The 19,780-nt window shown below is 41.2% G+C and overlaps 1 protein-coding gene across 1 annotated transcript; it reads right to left on the reverse strand.

Annotated features, from left to right (window-relative positions):
* Positions 1-6,108: 6,108 nt before the first annotated feature.
* Positions 6,109-10,135, reverse strand: LOC122759665 (nucleoside diphosphate kinase A2-like). The gene is made up of 5 exons (XM_044014644.1): positions 10,053-10,135; positions 8,343-8,475; positions 6,976-7,077; positions 6,776-6,888; positions 6,109-6,483 (listed from the first exon to the last, which is right to left on the reverse strand). Exons 2-5 carry the CDS (start codon positions 8,469-8,471, stop codon positions 6,369-6,371), a joined length of 459 nt encoding a protein of 152 aa, XP_043870579.1. The 5' UTR covers positions 8,472-8,475; positions 10,053-10,135; the 3' UTR covers positions 6,109-6,368.
* Positions 10,136-19,780: the final 9,645 nt, after the last annotated feature.

Here is a 19,780-nt window from a genome sequence, read left to right on the forward strand (position 1 = left end):
AAACGTTTGTGTTTTCTTTGTTTTTTTTTCCCATTATTATAAACAAAAAAAATCAATGTGCTTTTACAGAAATACTCTATCGTGTCGTGTGGCTGTATGTCGTGAACAGCAGGGTGTGTTAAAACCTTACTGGTATGATAAGGGTCAGACATTTAAATATTTCAATTTCTTTTTTTCCTGACGCAGAAAAAAATGCGACAAATCCTCTCTTTTACCGTTTTTTACAGCTAATACACAAATGTTTCCGTCAGGTTCTGGATCATTTAAACGCTTGGTGTGTTATAAAACCTCGTCAGTGTGGAGTCTTGAGTTTTGCCAACGTAAAAATTATAATTTTGATATAAATCCAGCTACAAGTTTGCTACAGCTATTTAACTATTGGCAATACGCAGCCTCACCACTGGATGGGGCCATTATTTAATAGTTCTTTCACAACAAACTCAAAGCCATCTTTGTGGCTTCTCTTTGTGACTACTCTTTTGGGGCTAATGCTAAAGCTAACCACGTTGAATGTAACATATGTAAAACATGGGGAAATCTCAACGGCAATTCCATTTTTTTGTTTATTTGCAGCGAAATATACATAAAATTTGCATGCTATTTAAAAAAACTAGCGTCTCGTTCACACTGGCCCTTTAAGTTTTACTGACACTAAAAACGTGACACGCTTGGGACTCCATACGTGTAGCACTCGTAGCATCAGGCGTTAGCTTCTGTCAGAGAGAATATGTTTTTCAGCTTTTCTTTAGGTCATTATGCAAAATCCTTCATGATTCACCTGAGCCACAGAATCACAGTCTGAGGGGCGGCGACCATCTAAAGGGACAGTTCAGGGTTTTTTATTTCAAGTATATTGAAAACAAGCCTCACTCGATAAAACATGTGTCAGTTTAAGTCTGTGGCATCATCAGAATACGTCAGTGTTGGACACACTTTTCAACAGGAAACTGATGATTTTGTCCCTGCACCAAAGTTCATGGAGAAAAGTCTGTGGCATCATCAGAATACGTCAGTGTTGGACACACTTTTCAACAGGAAACTGATGATTTTGTCCCTGCACCAAAGTTCATGGAGAAAAGCAAATTGACCACACGAGGCAACGGTAGACCAGCAGCTCCTGTGTCCCCACTCTATGGGATTTGGTGCAGGGAGAAAAACATCAGTTTCCTGTTTGAGATAAAAGACGTGAACGTGTTCGTAAAGATATCGCAGACGTAAAGTGAGGCAAGCCTTTTGTCACACTCACCCACACCAAGTCCCATAGAGAAAATCAATGTTTTTAACATCATAGCACACAGGAAGTGTCTTTTTTTTTGTTTGGATTCAAGTCAGTGGCACAGAGTGGCCACACGGGGCAGCAGTAGACCGCAGCTCCTGTGTCCCTGCGAGCTGAAACCACTGATTTTCTCTATGGGGTTTGGTGCTGGGAGAAAAGTTACACTGAAAAACCCTCAACTATGACTTTAAGATGAGAGGCGGCATGAATACATAGATTCCATATATATATATATAGATATATATATACACACATATGTATATATACACATAAATAAATCTCAATATATGTGTGTGTATATCCTCAGTGACTATGATGGTAACAGTAACAGATCACTGCTCGGCCATGGAAACGACAGAACTCCTCTTTTTAAATCTTCACGTTAAAGACTTTTACAGCTGTTTTTCATCGACTACCTCCGGATGCTAACTGCGCGGCCGCGGCGCCGTGTTAGCATATGCAAAACACGTGAAAAATGACGACCGACATATTATTGATCCAAATTTTATCGCAGCACACGACAGTGTCGTCGTCTTCTAATCTGAACGATTATGCAATAGTTGATACCAGATTATTTTACTATGGTGAACACATGAATCACCCGCAGATGTTATGATCACATTAATATAAAACTAACATATGAGATAAAAAAAAATGCTATTGTATAAACTGGTTTTTGTTTTAAAAGAATTCATATAGCGAGAAATCACAGGGGTCAAAGGTGATGTTTAAAAAAAGAAAGATTTTAACCATGTTTTAAAAAATAATAAAGTTCTAATTTCTCTTTCTACCAGTAAGGTTCATGATTCAGTTCTCAGGAAGTGGTTTATGGTGTTGTTCAGAATCTGGATCAGAGTCTGGATCAGAATCTGGATTTAAAGCTGGATTTCAAAAGCTCTTTTCATCGCACACATCTTTGGTCTGTTGAAGGCAAAAAGTGCCACAATTGCGCTAATATTTTATTGTGAAATTAGATTTTTATTATGTTGGTATTTATGCAGCACTGGGTTTACAGCATCGGAATATTTGATGGTGCATTTATCGTAGTACGGTCATTTTTTTTTGGTGTATTTGTTAAATTTGTGAGCAAGAGATTATTTGTAAACGTTGTCCCATACAATATCGAAATACAAATAAAGATTCAAGGTGCGTAAATTGGCTCAAAACAAACAAAACTGTTTTAAAACTTTAATTGTATTACTTTAACGTCTTCGTGTTTTCTGCACACAAGCAAGTTAAAACAAGTTATCAGAATTTGATTTTTTTTTTTTCAAAAACAAAATATGTAAATATTCCGATTTGTTAAACTCGGTGCTGTTCAAACGTCTAATTTCTCAGTCTCTTATAAGCTCAACGTTTTTCTGCTTCTATACAGTTTTAACAAAATTCTAGTCTCACTCAAAAACATCCGATTTTGTTGGTATTTTTTTTCAAAAATCCGTCTTATAAATGTTCAGTTCTTTAAATGTCGGATTTCTGCATCTTTTTTTTAACGTACAGGAGGTGAGATTTTATTTCTTATTATTTTTGTCGGATTTTTAAAACCAAACAAAAGCAATAAACGACATTTTACTCACAAACGTCACAAAGTCAAGGGTTTATTTCTAACGGAGGCAGAAAGTCCCGTTCAAACTGCATTAATAACTTAGTACAAACAAAGGTAAAAATAACTAGAATGACTGTTCTCTAACTGCTGCTACCCCCACACACACACACACATACACAATCTCCTGAAATAATCTAATGCACAATCAGCACTGTTTTTCAAAATAAAATCTTCAGTTTTTTTCTCTTGTAGATAAAAATTATTCTCGTTATCGATGCCCAGAACATTGGACATCTGTCTGTCCCTGTGTGTCCCCTGTGTCTCTTTGACCTGTTTGTTCATCAGTAGGTGGAGATGGAAGCAGTTTTGTGGGGGATTATTTGGGATTATTTGGGTGCACTGATCAACTGAATGCATGTAGAAGAGAACACGTTTATGCTGAGCTCGGTTTTATTGTGAGCGTCATTGGTTGAAATTCAAATATTTTGTGTATTTTGTTCTAATTCTACTGTTAACAGGAAGTGATGGAAGCACCAAGAAATTGGATTTTAAAAATGTATAAATTTAGAATTCCAGCAGTTTTGTCAAAGAAATCTATTTAAGTAATTTTTTACTTTGTCATAATTTTATTTATTAACATTTTGCTTCACGTAAAAACTTCAAATTCAACTTTTTATTGTTTATATTCCAACTCAAAATTTTTGGCGTACAATCTAATAGTTTTTGGCGTCCTTCTTTGTTTACTTGTTATTGTAAATTTTAAAATTACTGCCCCCCCCCCATTTTTTAATCTAAAAAAAATGTTTCAATTCCCTACATTTGTTTAGGTGTCACTATCTCAAGGTTTTTTATTACCATATTTTATTTGGTTTCATTATCTTGTAAAATGTTAAAACAATTGTTGTTATTTGAGTGTTTTGGTTTTTTCCGTCAAATTTATTGGTTTGGATTTGCTAGTTTTCTTACCTTAGATGTACAATCTGAAAGTGTTACGACCATCCAAAAATGTTTGTGGTTTTTACTTCTAATACTTGTATACAAAAAATATCTTCTAAATTACTAAAGCAAAATGTGTGAATTTCTTAAAAAAAAAAGAAAGAAAAAAAATGTATTTTATTGTCATGAACATGTCTTGACTATAATTTGTTAGTAATTTTTAAGGTTGGCTTACAAATATATTTTTGAATTTTTCAAATTTTTCCTCAAAAACTCAAAATTTTTGGTTGTACAATCAAGTTTTTACCATCATCTTGTCTGTTTTGTTAACTTGTAAATCTCAACAATTTGTAATTTGAGTGGTTTTTCCCCATCCAAAAAATATGTCTGTTTTGATTCACTACAATTTTCTTACACTCAGTGTAAAATCTTAAAGTTCCTAAAACATTGTGGTAAAATGTGTACTACTGTGCTGTATGTTGTACTTGTAATTCAAAAAATCTGCTAAATTACAAAAGCAAGATTTTTGCATTTTGAAAAAAAATCTTTAATTTAATTTATGCTTTGACTCAAAACATTTTGTACATCCAAATATTTTTGGATGTACAATCTCAATTGTTTTTACAATGGTCCAAAAATGTTTGGTCCAATAAAATTTGGACTTCTACTTTGTAAGGATTTATTTTTTTCCCCCACTTTCTCACTTCCCAAAAATAATCATTGTTTTGTGATATTTTTGTTTCAACACAAAAAAAGTTACATTTTCACCTCTAACTTATGATTAAAATCTTTCTCCCTCAGATTTCATAAACTTTTAGGGTTGTACTCAATTTTTGGGTGTAACATGTTTTGGTCCAGTAATATTTTTGACTTTTACTGTTCTGTCATAATTCAAATTTTTTTTCCTCTTTAAAAATGTCTGGTTTTTGTTTCAACCCACATTTTGCTTTCATGTACAATCAAAAAATTTTTGCTGCAGCAACTTTTACATTTCTAACTTCTTTGGCGTGATGTTCCTCTTTGTTTCCCCCTGGTGGTGACGAGCTTCCATTGCGATGTTGGCGCTGATGGAAAAACAGACATACTTTTTTTTCTTTTTTTTGAATTTTTTTGGATTTTCTTGGATACTAACACGGGTCTTTTGTATGTGATGGTCGCCCCTAATTCTATTAAACCATTATATCGTGGTGCTATATATATATTTGATAAAAATTACTTAATGTATCGGGATTGTTACTATTGTCTGAAAATACTTGTGAATTGAGAAGGTTATGGTGCAAAATTTATTTTGGATACAAATGATAAATAATCTATGTTAATAGTTCTATAATCTATTGATATTAACACTGACCCTCGAGGTACATTAATATTATTACGATGATGATTATTAGGTTTGTACATCTTTTTTGATAGCGTGTGTTTTCTTCTTTCCTTTCATAATAAATATGGTCGAGTTTGTGCTGTGATCAAGTTTTGATAGAATTTGTAAATAAAAGCCAAAATGTTTGGATCCGACTTTTGCGTTGGTGTTGATCGGCTTCTTCTTTGTTTACACTTTTGTTTTCGTCGCATGGTTGTGAATGTTTATCTGGTGAATTTTTCTTTTCCTTCTTTTTTGTGAGATCCGACTTTTACACTGAATAAAAAACTATATAAAATAAAAAAAGACTACAAACGTCACAGAATCTCAATCTGTCGCGGGATTTTGTGTTTTGCTGCTGTAATGGCGCCACGTTCCATTTGTAGTTGGAATTAACAAAATAACGTTTATACTTTGACAAACGTTAAATTTACAATTTGTCGGAAAACCACGGCACAGAAGTGAATTTTCAAACAAAATATCTTCAAATGATTAAATTGAAAATGTTATTTTGAAAATGACAAAACCAATTCCATACAATCTCTTGCTTCGGTTTGTTTCACGGTAAATCAGTCGCACACATCGTAGACCTGCTGCTACGACCAATTTTGTTTTAAGTAAACAAGTTGGACAGATCGGCATGTCAGCCATCTTAGATTTGGGCAAGTCTGCCCCATTTGTACCAATGTTGACATGAAGTTCTTACTTAAATATTTTATTTTTATACTTCTCAGACACAATGTCTTTGATATCAAAGAGAAATGTTTTACTGCCTGTGGATTAGACCAGTGGTTCCCAAACACTGGGTCATGGGAGATGGCGTTTCCCCTAAAGTATTTTTCATCCCAGCCTTTTAATTCAAGTGTACACATTCAAAAACGTGTAGAAAGAAAAAGCAGGAAATGGTTTAATTCAAAATGATCAGGTCATGTTCTATGGTGCAGCGTTGCCATGGCGACTGTGTGCATCATCTGAAGGACGAGACAAAAGTTGGAATCATGAACTTTTTATTGGAAAGACAAAACTCAAAACAAGTGCGTTTTTTTCATGGAAGGAGTGGAATGTTCTATACGGGGGGAGGCAGGGGGGTGAACTCACAGAATGTAAACCAGATCTACAAAGACCTGATCCCGGTACAGTATGAGACACATGAGCAGAGCGTGAATGTAAGGGGCCCTTGGTCGTCTCTGCTGCAGATGAAATGTTGATGGAATTCGAGGCAAACGTTGATGCGTGTGCGTTTGTGCCGCTCAGTAGAGCCAGCTGTACGCACAGCTGCTGTAGCTCACCAGCTCCCCCTCCTGGAACCACAGGGAAATCTCCTTTTTGGCACTGTCCACAGAGTCGCTGCCATGGATGATGTTCCTGTGAGAGGAAACAAAACAGTTGTTGATCCACTGCTGCCTCCATCACCAACTTCAAATGTCTTATTTTGTCACTTCAGTGATTAAAAACACTTGATTCAAAGTGTCACTTTTTTCAGTGACCACAAGGGGGTGCAGTAGACCAGCAGCTCCTCAAATCACTCTCAATGAGGTTTAGTGCAGGGACTCGACTTTGGTGCTTTTAAGCTTAAACTGGCAGTTTCCAGTCTGATGAATCTCATCCAACCGTGAGATAACGACACAAACGTGTTCTTAACACATCGTAGACTCACTTTCCGACATCGATGCAGAAGTCTCCTCGGATGGTTCCGGGCTCAGAGTTGGCCGGGTTGGTCTCTCCCAGCATCTTACGGCCCGTCTTCACGGCACCTTTGCCTTCCCACACCTGACACAGAGACACGAGTTTAAACACAACAAACTCTTCATTATCACATCAGCTGTCGTGTGTGCGTGTGTGTCGTTGTCTCCTCACCATGGTAACCACAGGTCCGGAGCTCATGTACTCGATCAGTTGAGGAAAGAATGGCCTTTCCTTCAGGTCGTCGTAATGCTGCTTCAGCAGGTCCTCCGATGCCTGCAACGTCGCCATGACAACACATTTTTAATCACACATTTATACTGCTATAGGTTTAACACACAAAAGGCTCATGCGATTGTTGTTAATCTGCGTTTCTCAAATTTTATTTAAAACACGTCATCATGTCATTTTAACGGCATCTGGGTCTTAAATGACGTCGGCCATTTACTGAAACGGCTGAACTCGCTGATGTCTGCGTTCTTTATTTAGCGAATGTGAAGTAAAAATGTTAATTTAAGAACACAGGCACTGTCTTTTAAGATGGAGTGGAAAGCTCTCAGTGAAATAAAAGCTTGCAGTTTAACTTCAGTTTGCAGTTCAACATTCAGGAATAATCCAGTCACTAATCACCACTCAACAATAACCTGACTGGACTAACAAACATAATCTGTCCTTTGAGAAATAAAATAAAAAAAAAAAAAATGGAGTCAGTACTTTTAGACTGCCACTCAAGTGCACCGCCTCCAGATTTAATCCCAGCCTTGGGGGAAAATCTGAAAGCTGCAGTATGTAAATTGTTATTCTGCAAGAACAGACACGACAACTTTTGCTGCGTCATTCATTCGAAAACTGGCTCAGTCACATGAAGGAAACATCACGTTTGTTTATACACAGCAGCAACATTTTCTAATCTGATGATAAACCTGAGGAAAACAATCTGTTGTATATAGCAGCTAAAGAAATGTGCAGCTTTTTAATCCCATGATTTCCCACTTCGAAATCTCACAAATGTGACATTCAATCCAGGGCTGAACAGTTAATCTTAATTTGTGTGTCAAACTACCATTCCAGATTAAATATTGTCCCGATTTATACAAAACATTCCGCTGAGGTGCACAAACATCACAAGAATCATTTTAAATACGTCACTCAAATAAAAAATGGAATAATCCAGGTTCACTTCAATGTCACAAGTCATATCGTAATCTGTTTAAAACCCACGAAATTCTGTGACTACCAATCAAGTGCGACTAATGCAAACGTGTCAGAGTTAGGAAATGCAGCATACACATCTTTACTTCCTGATTCATTAAGCCCCTTCTCTTATCTAAAGGTTTTTAAAAAAAACCCTGTTTGACAGTTAAAGTCTCAGTCAGATTACAGACAGGAATAGTCGAGCGTGTTAATCTGCTCACGAGCGGCGTTAACGCTGCTCTTTGTCAGGTGATCGTGAGCTGAAAGGGTTAAAAATACCAGCGACTCTTATGAAAGCACACAAGGTTCATCGTCGCAATGAAATAAAACCAGAATCTTTGACTCACGTGAAGCATCTTCATGCCCACGAGTTTGAAGCCTTTGACCTCAAACCTCTTGATGATGTCACCGATCAGACCTCGCTGCACGCCGTCAGGCTTGATGGCGATGAAGGTGCGTTCTTTAATCTCAGTCATGATTCTGGAAAACATTTAAAACAAAGACATTTAACAGAAAATAAGAGTGGGTTCTGCAGCAGGAGGAGGAGCCTGAGAGTCACTCACATAGCAGCAGCAGAGGGGCCGGCTGCCGAGGGCCCCGACCCCATTGCACCAGAACCACACACACAAACACCGTTAGTCCCGGTCAGTGCGACACTGACAAGTGGACAAGTGATTTGACAGCTGGCTCCGCCTACAGAGCAAAGACCTTTATCCCTGCACTCGACCACGTCGTTGATAATTTCTACACCAAATATCCATATTTTACACAACTTAGAACTGCAATAATTAATCAGTTATTTAATAAATTAGTAAATCAATTTTGAACTGTTGGACAGTTTTATTTACTTAAAAGATAAACATTTTGATTTTTCAGGATCTTAAATTAATATTTCCTGGTTTTTGGACGTAATAAGACATTTTCTGGTGCAAAAACTTGCAAAACCCTCTTTAGTTGCAGCACTAGTTGTTTAACAGCATTAATAAATTAACCACTAAACTGGTCACGTCAGTTGCTCCATTTACTCAAACTAGCGCTGGACGTTTATTCTTTATAAGGCATTAAATGACGCAACTCATAGTTGCTGCCATTATTTAACAAGTTTATGGACAAAAATGAACCGTTTTTGTCTATAAACCGTTTGAAGTAGGGCAAAACGATTGGGAATGGTTACATTACAATTATTAGAGGGTATGGGTATTTTTTTACAACATTGTTCTCAGTTTTTATTGAAAAACATTTAAAAATTACTCCAAACAGGATTAACTTTTTATGTGTAGAGTATATTTCTAATTCCATTTAAATGTTTATTGATATAAAATGTATTAATCTTAGCTCACTTGGCTCAAATGTCGAGTCATGTACTCCAACACCTTTAGGTGAGGTTCAGTAATGAAATATGGTCACAGCTGCGTGATTATTAAGTATTTTTCACTCGAACAAATTTAAAAATTCAGACGGTTTAAATGAGTTAGTAACAAGAAGGTTTGACGTGTTAAAATGTCACTTACAAGGAGTTAAACCGAGTCTGTTCACCGGCTGCGTTTGACAGCATTGAACTGAGCCGCACGCCAACTGTCAAAAGACCCAGCTTCCCACTGCCCCATAAACGCATCTTTTCCGAGATTCACTCGTTAAATTACGCGTCCGATGCGTTCTGGGAAGCTGGGATTTCTCAGAACCGACCCAGACAGGGCCGCCTCCTCCACCTCACAGACACAGAGAAGAACGCCACATGGTCTTTTGTTCGCGCTGCTGCAGCAAAGAAAGAAGACGTGTCCCTTCAACACGACACGTCCCCACAGTGAGACGCCGGTCTGCTGCGATAACACAACCGCAGCGACACAAAATGTCCGACAGGAAATAAAAGTTTAACCGCGATACAAGTGTGAAGTTACGCTAAACGCTATGCTCCGGAAAAACCGCCTTCATTTAAACATAGAACACAAAAATAAGAAAACGACTTGGCGGACGCTGTCTTCACACACGTCCGCATACCAGAGGGGGTGTAAATATGTCCGCGGAATGGTGATAAAGTGGAGTAAAGTTGAATTTACCTCGACGATGACGACGCAGTTCCTGAAGCTCGAGACCTGGTGAACTTGGGAGAGGAACGACTGAGGCTGCGCAGCCGCTTTTTATCTGCGGAGGCGGAGCCTGGACTACGGCGAGCCAAAGGAGGCAAGGAGCGGGAAGGGGCGCGGTCAGACCTAAAACGCGAAAGAAAAAAAAAAAATATATAATATATAAAAAAATATATTTATGCAATTGTATTAATTTAATTTATTGTTAAAATTCATCTTGTCGTTTTGATATCATTTATTTATAAAAAACAATATAATGTAAAGAGTGGGAGAAATACATGTTTTTAACAGGTTTTTGTGTTTTGTGTTTTTGCATGTGATTTTTTTCAATATTTTTCGACAACTATACACGCTGCAGTTACTGTATACCAGTGTTGCCCAAAAAGAACACATTTGTGCATGATCGCTAACGCCTAACGTCATTTTTGATCTGGTTAACTGAATGTTTGATAATTATTTTATCCATGTTATTTAAATCATATACACGTGAATCTCAACTAAAATCTTTGGGAAAAATGTATATAGGGGCCCAGATCTAATTTCCCACGACCCACCTATGGGGTCCCGACCCAGCCTTTGGGAACCCAGCATTCAGGCTGTAATATGTTGTAATCCTGGAATATCTATAACAAATGATTACATGTGAATGTTTAGATGAATACATGAAGACATCTGTCACAGCTTTTAAGAGGAATTATAGATTTAAAAATGTCTTTTATGGTGTGAGCTGCATTAATGCACATGATGTTGTGATATTGAGGCCATTAAGGACTCCCCTCATGCAGATTAATGGAATATTCTGAACTTTACATCCCAAACACATTACGTACATCAGCTGTGACGGAGCCTCAGAGATTGAATCTGATTTGAAACATTAAGTTTTCACACTTTGCAGTTTGTCTTTAAAAGACAAAATAACAGACACATCTACTGTTTCCTTTCCTGCCTCCTACTTTCATCTCCTGTTCATTCCTTTATTTACTGCTTCCTCTCATATCCTCTCTCCTCCTTCACCTCCATTAGCCCGTAGAAATCAAATGCAGTGTTAATCCTCATCCCTAATCTCCTGCTCTCTTCTCAGTCCTATTTTTACTGCAGGTCTTTACGCTCAGGATTAAACCATCTCTCCCTCCCTCTCTTTGCTCTGTTAAACCCTTTTATTCCGGAGTATGTTGGAGCTTTGTTGTGTTGAGTGTTTTGCTGCAGAGACACAACAGGAAGTAAAAAGAGTCGATGAGACTCCTTTTTTCTCTTCTCTCCACTCCAGTCAATTAATCACAGGTTGGACTGAACTAACTCAGGGTCAACTCTAGGGGCCCCTACGCAAGTTTTAACTGTTTTTTGCGGCCCTTGCTTCACAGTGATTGTATCAATAGATTAAAGAAACCATATGCAATCTTTAAAGGGTAACTAAACTCCCTCTTCTGAGGCTAACTTTGCCCATTGCCAGTTTTGTATAAAAGGGGGAGGAGTCTTGTGACATAAGAGTGGACCAAGAAAACCAATGTCAAAATGTGACTGCAGTACCCGGTGTTTGACCAGAGGGGGGAGTAGATCCAATGTATAATATTAATACTAGAGACTATAGATACAAATATACAACAGTGTGTGAATGAATTACTGCACTTGTCATTTTACTTCGACTCAATTTTATGTGAATTCTTTGTTTAGAAATTTAAAAAATTCAATTTGGAAATTTACTGTTTTTCAGAATTCCTCTGACTTAGAGCTTAAGTTTTGTCGACATTGATTTCAGAATTCTGCAAACAAGAGAGAATTCATCATTTCCACTGTGACCTTAAAGCTCAGTATGGGCCCCTAGTGGATGGAGGACTCTAAGCAGCTGCTGATACTGTGTGTGTGTGTCTAACACAGATGAAGCTGTATAATAACTGGTGTCTTTTTTGACGCATGTGTGTCTCTGCAGTGTCTATGACCAACAGTGTGTCATGACTGTAATACACACACACACACACACACACACACACACGCAGTCTCTCACACGTCAGATTAAATGGATAATTGTTGTTTCATGACCTTAAATGAGCGACTTCACTTTCTCCAAAAGTACTTTTTAAAAATTTCTCCTCATTTTAGATTTGAGCCAAGAAATTATTTTTCCCACATACACAGGAAAACCCTGGATGAACCAGGACTTTGTGTGTGTGTGTGTATATATACATACATACATGTATATACACACACATATATCATCAGTGACCTATATATATATATATACATATATACATATATATATATATATACACATATATATATATACACATATATATATATACACATATATATATATATACATATATATATACACACATATATATATATATATATATATATATATATATATATATATAGTCACAACCTGGCTCAGGGATACAACAAAAATGAAACACAGACGCCAATAAACGATATAACAAAATTATCATCATCATCATCATCCTCCGCCGGGTCGCGGGGGCAGCAGTTTCAGCAAGGGACCCCAAACTTCCCTTTCCCGAGCCACATTGACCAGCTCCGACTGAAGGATCCCGAGGCGTTCCCAGGCCAGAGTGGAGATGTAATCTCTCCACCTTGTCCTAGGTCTACCCCGAGGCCTCCTCCCAGCTGGACGTGCCTGATACACCTCCCTTGGGAGGCGCCCAGGAGGCATCCTCACCAGATACCCAAACCACCTCAACTGGCTCCTTTCAACATGAAGGAGCAGCGGTTCTACTCCGAGCTCCCCCCGGATGACCGGCTGCTCACCCTATCTCTAAGGGAGAAGCCACAGGGTAGGAACGAAGATTGACCGGTAGATCGAGAGCTTTGCCTTCCGGCTCAGCTCCCTTTTCGTCATGACCGTGCAGTAAAGCAAGTGCTGTACCGCACCAGCCGCCCCGATTCTCCGGCCCATCTCCCGCTCACTCGTGAACAAGACCCCGAGATACTTGAACTCCTTCACCTGGGGCAAGGAGTCATTTCCTACCCGGAGAAGGCAATCCACCGGTTTCCTGCTAAGAGCCATGGCCTCAGACTTAGAGGTGCTGATCTTCATCCCGACCACTTCACACTCGGCCACGAACCGATGCAGTGAGCACTGAAGGTCATAGGCCGACGAAGCCATGAGGACCACATCATCTGCAAAGAGCTGCGAAGAGATCTCAAGCCCGCCAAACCACAACCCCTCTCCCCCACGACTGCTCCTCGATATCCTGTCCATGAAAATCACAAACGGGATTGGTGATAAAGCGCAGCCCTGGCGAAGGCCAACACCCACAGGAAACAGGCCTGATTCAGTGCCGAGAACCCGGACACAGCTCATACTTTGGGCATATAGGGATTGGATGGCCCTAAGTAGTGCCCCCCTCACCCCATACTCCCGCAGCACCCCCCACAGTAGCTCCCTGGGAACCCGATCATACGCCTTCTCCAAGTCCACAAAACATATGTAGACCAGATGTGCATACTCCCAGGCCCCCTCCAGGATCCCTGCAAGAGTAAAGAGCTGGTCCGTTGTTCCACGACCAGGATGGAATCCGCATTGTTCCTCTTGAATCCGAGGTTTGACTACCGGTTGAACCCTCCTTTCCAGTACCTTGGAGTAAACCTTACCAGGGAGGCTGAGAAGTGTGATGCCCCGGTAATTGGCACACACTCTCAGGTCACCCTTTTTGAAAAGGGGGGCCACCACCCCAGTTTGCCACTCCTTCGGTACTGACCCCGACCTCCACGCAATGTTGAAGAGACGTGTCATCCAAGACAGCCCCCTCCACACCCAGAGCCTTCAGCATTTCTGGGTGGATCTCATCAACATTGCGGAGTTGTTTAACCACCTCAGTGACCTCCCTCAGGGAGATTGACGATGATCCCCCATCAGCTTCCCTCTCTGCCTCCACCACAGAGGGCGCAGATGTTGGATTCAGGAGTTCCTCAAAGTGTTCCTTCCACTGTCCTTACTGTACACAGCTTGGATGGTCCCCTGCTTTCCACTCCTGAGGCCCGAATGGATTTCCAGAAACACCTTGGTGCCGACCGATAGTCCTTCTCCATGTCCTCTCCGAACTTCTCCCATACCCGCTGCTTTGCGTCTGCCACAGCAGAGTCTGCCGCCCTTCGGGCCCGTCGATCCCTTACGTCTGCAAGTCCTCCAGGATAACATATCCCGGAAACACTCCTTCTTCAGTCGGACAGCCTCTCTGACCACCGGTGTCCACCACGATGTTCGAGGGTAACTGCCCCTTGAGGCACCTAAAGCCCTGGAGCCACAGCTCTCCACTACAGCTTTCACAATAGAGTCTTTGAACACTGCCCATTCAGGTTCAATGTCCCCAGCCTCCACAGGGATACAGGAAAAGCTCCGTCGGAGGTGAGAGTTGAAGGCCTCTCGGACAGGGGCATCCTCCTGACGTTCCCAGTTCATCCGCACTACACGTTTGGGTTTACCAGGTCTGTCCAGAGTCCTCCCCCATCCTCTGACCCAACTTACCACCAGATGGTGATCAGTTGACAGCTCTGCCCCTCTCTTCACCTGAGTGTCCAGAACATGTGGCCTCAGATCTGATGAAACAATCACACGATGAAACGATCACAGCGGGGTAAATGCCAACGCAGCGGCGTTGGAGTTTGTAGGAGTGACTGTAGGTGTGCTGAATGATGTAAGATGTGTCAAACCAACAAACAAGAAGTTTGGCTGCCTGTGGAGAGTTGGAAGAAGGATAATGGGAGCAAGCGAGAGAAACTACTGGGCAGCATGCAATTTATACTTGGGACACACATGGCAGGTGTGCCCCATCAGTGTAGATGACGCTGCCAGCCTCACCTACTTAAACAGACAGGAACCTGAAAAGAGAAGTACACAACCAGCCCTACTGTTTTAGGGGAGAGAGGGACGTCACACCCCCTCCCTTAAAACAGGGACTGTAGGTCACTGGCTGAGTCAACACTCCACAATAATAGATAAGCTACCCAACCCCACAGCAACTAAACCATAACAAAATAATCCTTAATTCCCCAGTATCCCTATGAGAACATTTTTTAAAAGTCCTATAAATAGTAGGCTATTGTCACTCCGGCAGTTTGCCCCGCCCCCTCCCCTGCCGGCCTGCTGGCCCTGATTACACACACCTGCTGACAATTAAGCCATGTGCACTTTAAAAACTCTCTGTTCCCCAGTATCAGTGCCAGTGTATTATCGCCCATGCCTGATCACCCGAGCTCCTTGTCACAGCCACAGAATCCTCAAGTTTTTTGATCCTCTTTGTGAGCGACGCTTTATTTTGTAAGTTTTCTTATCATAGCCTGTTAGCTGATACCTGATTTATAGCCCCTTTTGTTTTCCTCCTTGGGAGAGATTTTTTGTTTGGTTAATTTTCACAGCCTTTTAGGAACTCCAATCACTAGGATTGTGACTTACCTCTTACTAGTTAGATCCAATCATTTAGATTGCGTTTTGTTTTTGATCCCATTCTTAGTCAGTTATAGATCGCCAATCAGTAGGATTGTGCTTTGAGTTTGTTTTCTTTTTGAAGTGCTTGGAGCCTTGTTTTTCCTCCGTTTGGAGAGTTTTCTGTTTAAGTTTTTTATGATAACCATAGTCTAAGTTTGTTTCCTCTTCGGAGTGATTTTTTATTCCGCGTTTATAGTTCCGCAACGTTTCTCTTGTAGAGTGTTGCACTTGCCAATTGTTATAGGTTTTCATAGCCACGCTTTTGTTTTCCCTCAGTAAGAGGATCTGCCTTGTGCCAATAAAGACAATAAAAAGGCCTCTGCGTCTGAGTCCTCGCTGTTCCGTCTTGTCAGTACACACTGGCCAGCTATGACACTATCTATTTATAGTGTACATAGAAAAACAAAACCCTAAGAACTACGCCCCAGGCCCACCGCCTTATTACCCAACCCACTTAAATCTGGAATCTGCAACTCGGCGCCTGGAGAAACAATATTTAAAATTTAAGATTGTGATGTTTGTGTGTTAGAAATAGTAAGGAATGGGCATAGGCCACGATCACTAGGCAGGGGCACGAGACAGGGCATCTGCCATAACGTTCTCACAGCCCTTCACATGGTGGACATCAAACTGAAACGGCTGGAGGAACAAGCACCATCTCATCAAACGCTGGTTTGGGTTCTGCAAGGAACGCAAGAAGGTTAGGGGATTGTGGTCAGTATACACAACTAAAGGCCCCGTCCCAACATAAACCTCGAAGTGTTGTAAAGCCCACACAGACACCAAGGATTCCTTTTCTATGACTGAATAGTTAAGTTGGTAACAGCTGAATTTATTTGAATAGAAACTAATGGGGAGCTCCATTCCATTGGCCCCAGCTTGCAATAGCACTGCTCCGGCGCCTACTTCGCTGGCGTCCACATGTAGCACATACGGCTGCCTGAACTGTGGAGCAGCCAGCACAGGGGCAGAACAAAGCAAGGCCTTGACATCCTCAAAAGCCCTCTGGCATCTGGGTGACCAAACAACCGGTACCTTAGCGCTCAAAAGGCTGGTTAGGGGTGCTACCACTGTGGCAAAGTTTAAACAGAAACTCCCGTAGTACCCTACCATTCCTAAGATCCTGGCTAGTTCCTTCTTGGTTGTGGGCGCAGGAAACTGATCACTCGCCAGTACCTTTGCCCTAACCGGCCATACCTGGCCCTGACCAACCACCTTCCCTAGGTAAGTGTCTGTAGCCTTCGCAAACTCACATTTAGCCAGATTCTCAGTGAGCCGCGCTCCGAACAGACGTCTGAAAAGAGTCCGAATATACTGCAAATGATCAAACCATGTGTTGCTATACACCACCATGTCATCTAAATACACAGCACATCTCTCTAACCCAGACACCACCATGGTCATAAGCCGTTGGAATGTTGCTGGGGCATTTTGCAGACCAAATGGCATAACGGTGTACAGACCAGATGAGGTTATGAAGGCAGCAACCTCTTGTGCCCTTGGTGGTAAAGGAACTTGCCAATAACCTTTTAGAAGGTCGAATTTGCTGACAAAAGTGGCTGTCCCCACTTGGTCAACACAGTCCTCCATACGAGATGATGGATAAGAATCAGACTTGGTGACTGAATTGACCTGAATTGTCTCAGGGGAGACCCGATAAAACCGTTGCCGTATGGGCTCGGCATCATGCTAGACTAAATGGGTATGAGATGGAGTATCTCCAAATAACAAATATCTCCCCCAACTCAACACGCTGGGAGTCAGACAGGTGCCCTAGAATGATGTCCAGCTTACCCAGAGACTCAGAGTTTCTCAGTCTACCTCTGAGCATACAGTCATCTGGTGAGGTCAGCTCCCCCTCGATCTCTTTCGACCCCAGTGCTGGAGGAGTAACAAAACCCCTCACTCCAGCAGCCAACATAACCGGTTTCACCTCTGATAAGGCATCCTGTACAGAGGAACAGACATAATAGGGTTTTAACAAGTTGATATGACATAACTGCGTGGATCACCTTTGATCAGGAGTAGCAACCACATAGTTCAGGTCAGAAATTTTACGAACTACAGAGTAGGGTCCAGTAAACTTTGCCCGAAACGGAGACCCCACAATCAGCAATAATGCAAAGACCTGGTCGCCTGGACTAAATTCTCGGTGCTCAATTCGGCAGTCAAACAGACGTTTCATTTTTCTTTGAGACCTCTCTAGATTCTCTTTAGCCATCATCTCATTTACATAATCCAGCAGGTTGACTGGAGGTGCTGGATTCACACACATTTAATCTGGAGTTGTTTCAGGAAATTAGTACCTCTATCACTCTGAATCACTTTTGGAATACCAAAAATTGAGATGAACTGTGTCAATGCCTTCACTACTGCTTTTGCTGTGATATTTCTCAGTGGAAACGCAGCCGGGTACCTTGTAGATTAACATTACTGTCAACAGATGAGTACTTCCTGATTTCGAACGGGGCAGGGGGCCAACACAATCTATCATTAGGTGTTCAAAAGGCTGACTGACTGCAGGGATTGGATAGAGGGGGGCAGGCTTAATGGTCTGATTTGGCTTACCAGTCATTTGGCATGTATGACAGGCAGCAATGGCTTTCTTCAGGCCTGGCCAATCTATCCGCCCTTCCTGTCTACAGTTCAGTCCGGGACTCTCCAAGGTTTGCTTACAGCCCAACCCGGCTTTTGTGCCTAAGGTGGTGGAGTCGGTTTACAGGTGTCCCACAGCAGAGTTGCTGGCTTTTCACCCGCCTCCATTCTCCTCGACAGAGGAGCAGAGGCTTAACACTTTGTGTCCAGTGAGATTTCAGGAGGGCTGACCAGCTGTTTGTTTCCTGGTCCACTACCCATAAGGGCAAGCCACTGTCAAACCAGAGACTGTCTGACTGGATTGTGGAGGCCATTTCTGTAGCATACAGTTGCAAAGGTTTGCTGCCGCCCCAGGGTTTGCGTACTCATTCCATCAGGAGTGTGGCCACTTCCTGGGCTCTGTTTAGAGGGGTGTCTGTTCAGGGCATTTGTGCTGCAGCAAGCTGGGCTGCTAGCTGCCGGTACTCCAGGGTTGGAGTAACGTTGTCACTCAACCTTTTGTGGTAGTTAGTCTTCAGGAGTCATATGCAATCCGGGAGTGGTCTATATCTCCCATAGTGAAACACCGAAAGAAGTTAGAAAAAGAACGAAGGGTTACTCAACATAACCCCGGTTCTTTGATAACAGAGTGAGGTGTTTCACCACATGGCCCTTCTTGCATGAGGCACGGAAAGAAACTGGTCTTGAATGATTTTGAGGGGCGGGTCGGCTGTGATAGTATGAAGGGGGTGGTGCCCCGGCACAGCTCAAACTGTCACTGACTTGGTCATGCCAAGGCGATATCCCATAGTGAAACACCTCACTCTGTTTTCAAAGAACCGGGGTTACGTTGAGTAACATTTCGTTTTCATTTTAATCTTTTTAATGTTGATATTTGAGGTTTTAAAAAGGTGGAAGATTAACAAGTTCGAGTTTTGTCAGAAAGTAGGACATTTCCTCAGACGTTTACCGTGACGCTTTTCTGGGATTAAAGTGAGATTTCTTTGTGCCCTGCTTTTTCGCTGTTTTTGCACTTATTCTTTTTATTCGCTCTCTCTTTCTGCATGTGTGTGTGTGTGTCTTTTTGTTCTTTCTTCCTTTCACCAAGCGCTTCTCTAACTCTATGGCTGCAGTACAGCAGGACAGAGTCATGGTGTTTAAACCTCTGGAGACATTTAATAAAAAAAAAAACAACAACAACCCCCAACTGAGCAGAGAACCTGTCTGTATGAGCTCACCTGTCTATATGAATTGCTTATATAACCTGTGTCTGTGTGTGTGTGTGTGTCTGTGTCTGTGTGAGTGATGATGATCCTCAGCTGTGAGAGAAACACAGCTGCAGTCACTAGCTGCTGATTAACACACAAACATGTGACCCTACATTTTAGATCTTTCTCTATACAACAAACTCTGTATCTGTGTACAGTATGTAGGTTTGTGTGTATATTAATATATTGTATATACACATATATGTGTATACATAATATATACACTGTCTGGACAAAAAAAGGGTCACATGGTTGGACCGCCTTTAGCTTTGATTACGGCACTCATTCACTGTGTGAATATACTATATGTCACATACATATAGTATACTACTACATATATACTGTTAATATAGTATATATGTGTGTATGTGTGAATGTTTTTGTAGTTCAGACTTGTGTGTGTGTGTATATGTGTG

Source organism: Solea senegalensis, linkage group LG18 (assembly GCF_019176455.1).
Source record: "Solea senegalensis isolate Sse05_10M linkage group LG18, IFAPA_SoseM_1, whole genome shotgun sequence".
Lineage (NCBI taxonomy): Eukaryota > Metazoa > Chordata > Actinopteri > Pleuronectiformes > Soleidae > Solea > Solea senegalensis.

What these genes read in the sequence shown, in the direction of transcription:
- LOC122759665 (XM_044014644.1), bottom strand. Translation starts at nt 8,471, where the DNA reads ATGACTGAGATTAAAGAACGCACCTTCATCGCCATCAAGCCTGACGGC. An exon ending in TGGGCATGAAGATGCTTCAC is followed by an intron (nt 7,078 to 8,342) that starts GTGAGTCAAAGA and finishes GCGACGTTGCAG; the next exon opens with GCATCGGAGGACCTGCTGAA. An exon ending in CCGGACCTGTGGTTACCATG is followed by an intron (nt 6,889 to 6,975) that starts GTGAGGAGACAA and finishes TCTCTGTGTCAG; the next exon opens with GTGTGGGAAGGCAAAGGTGC.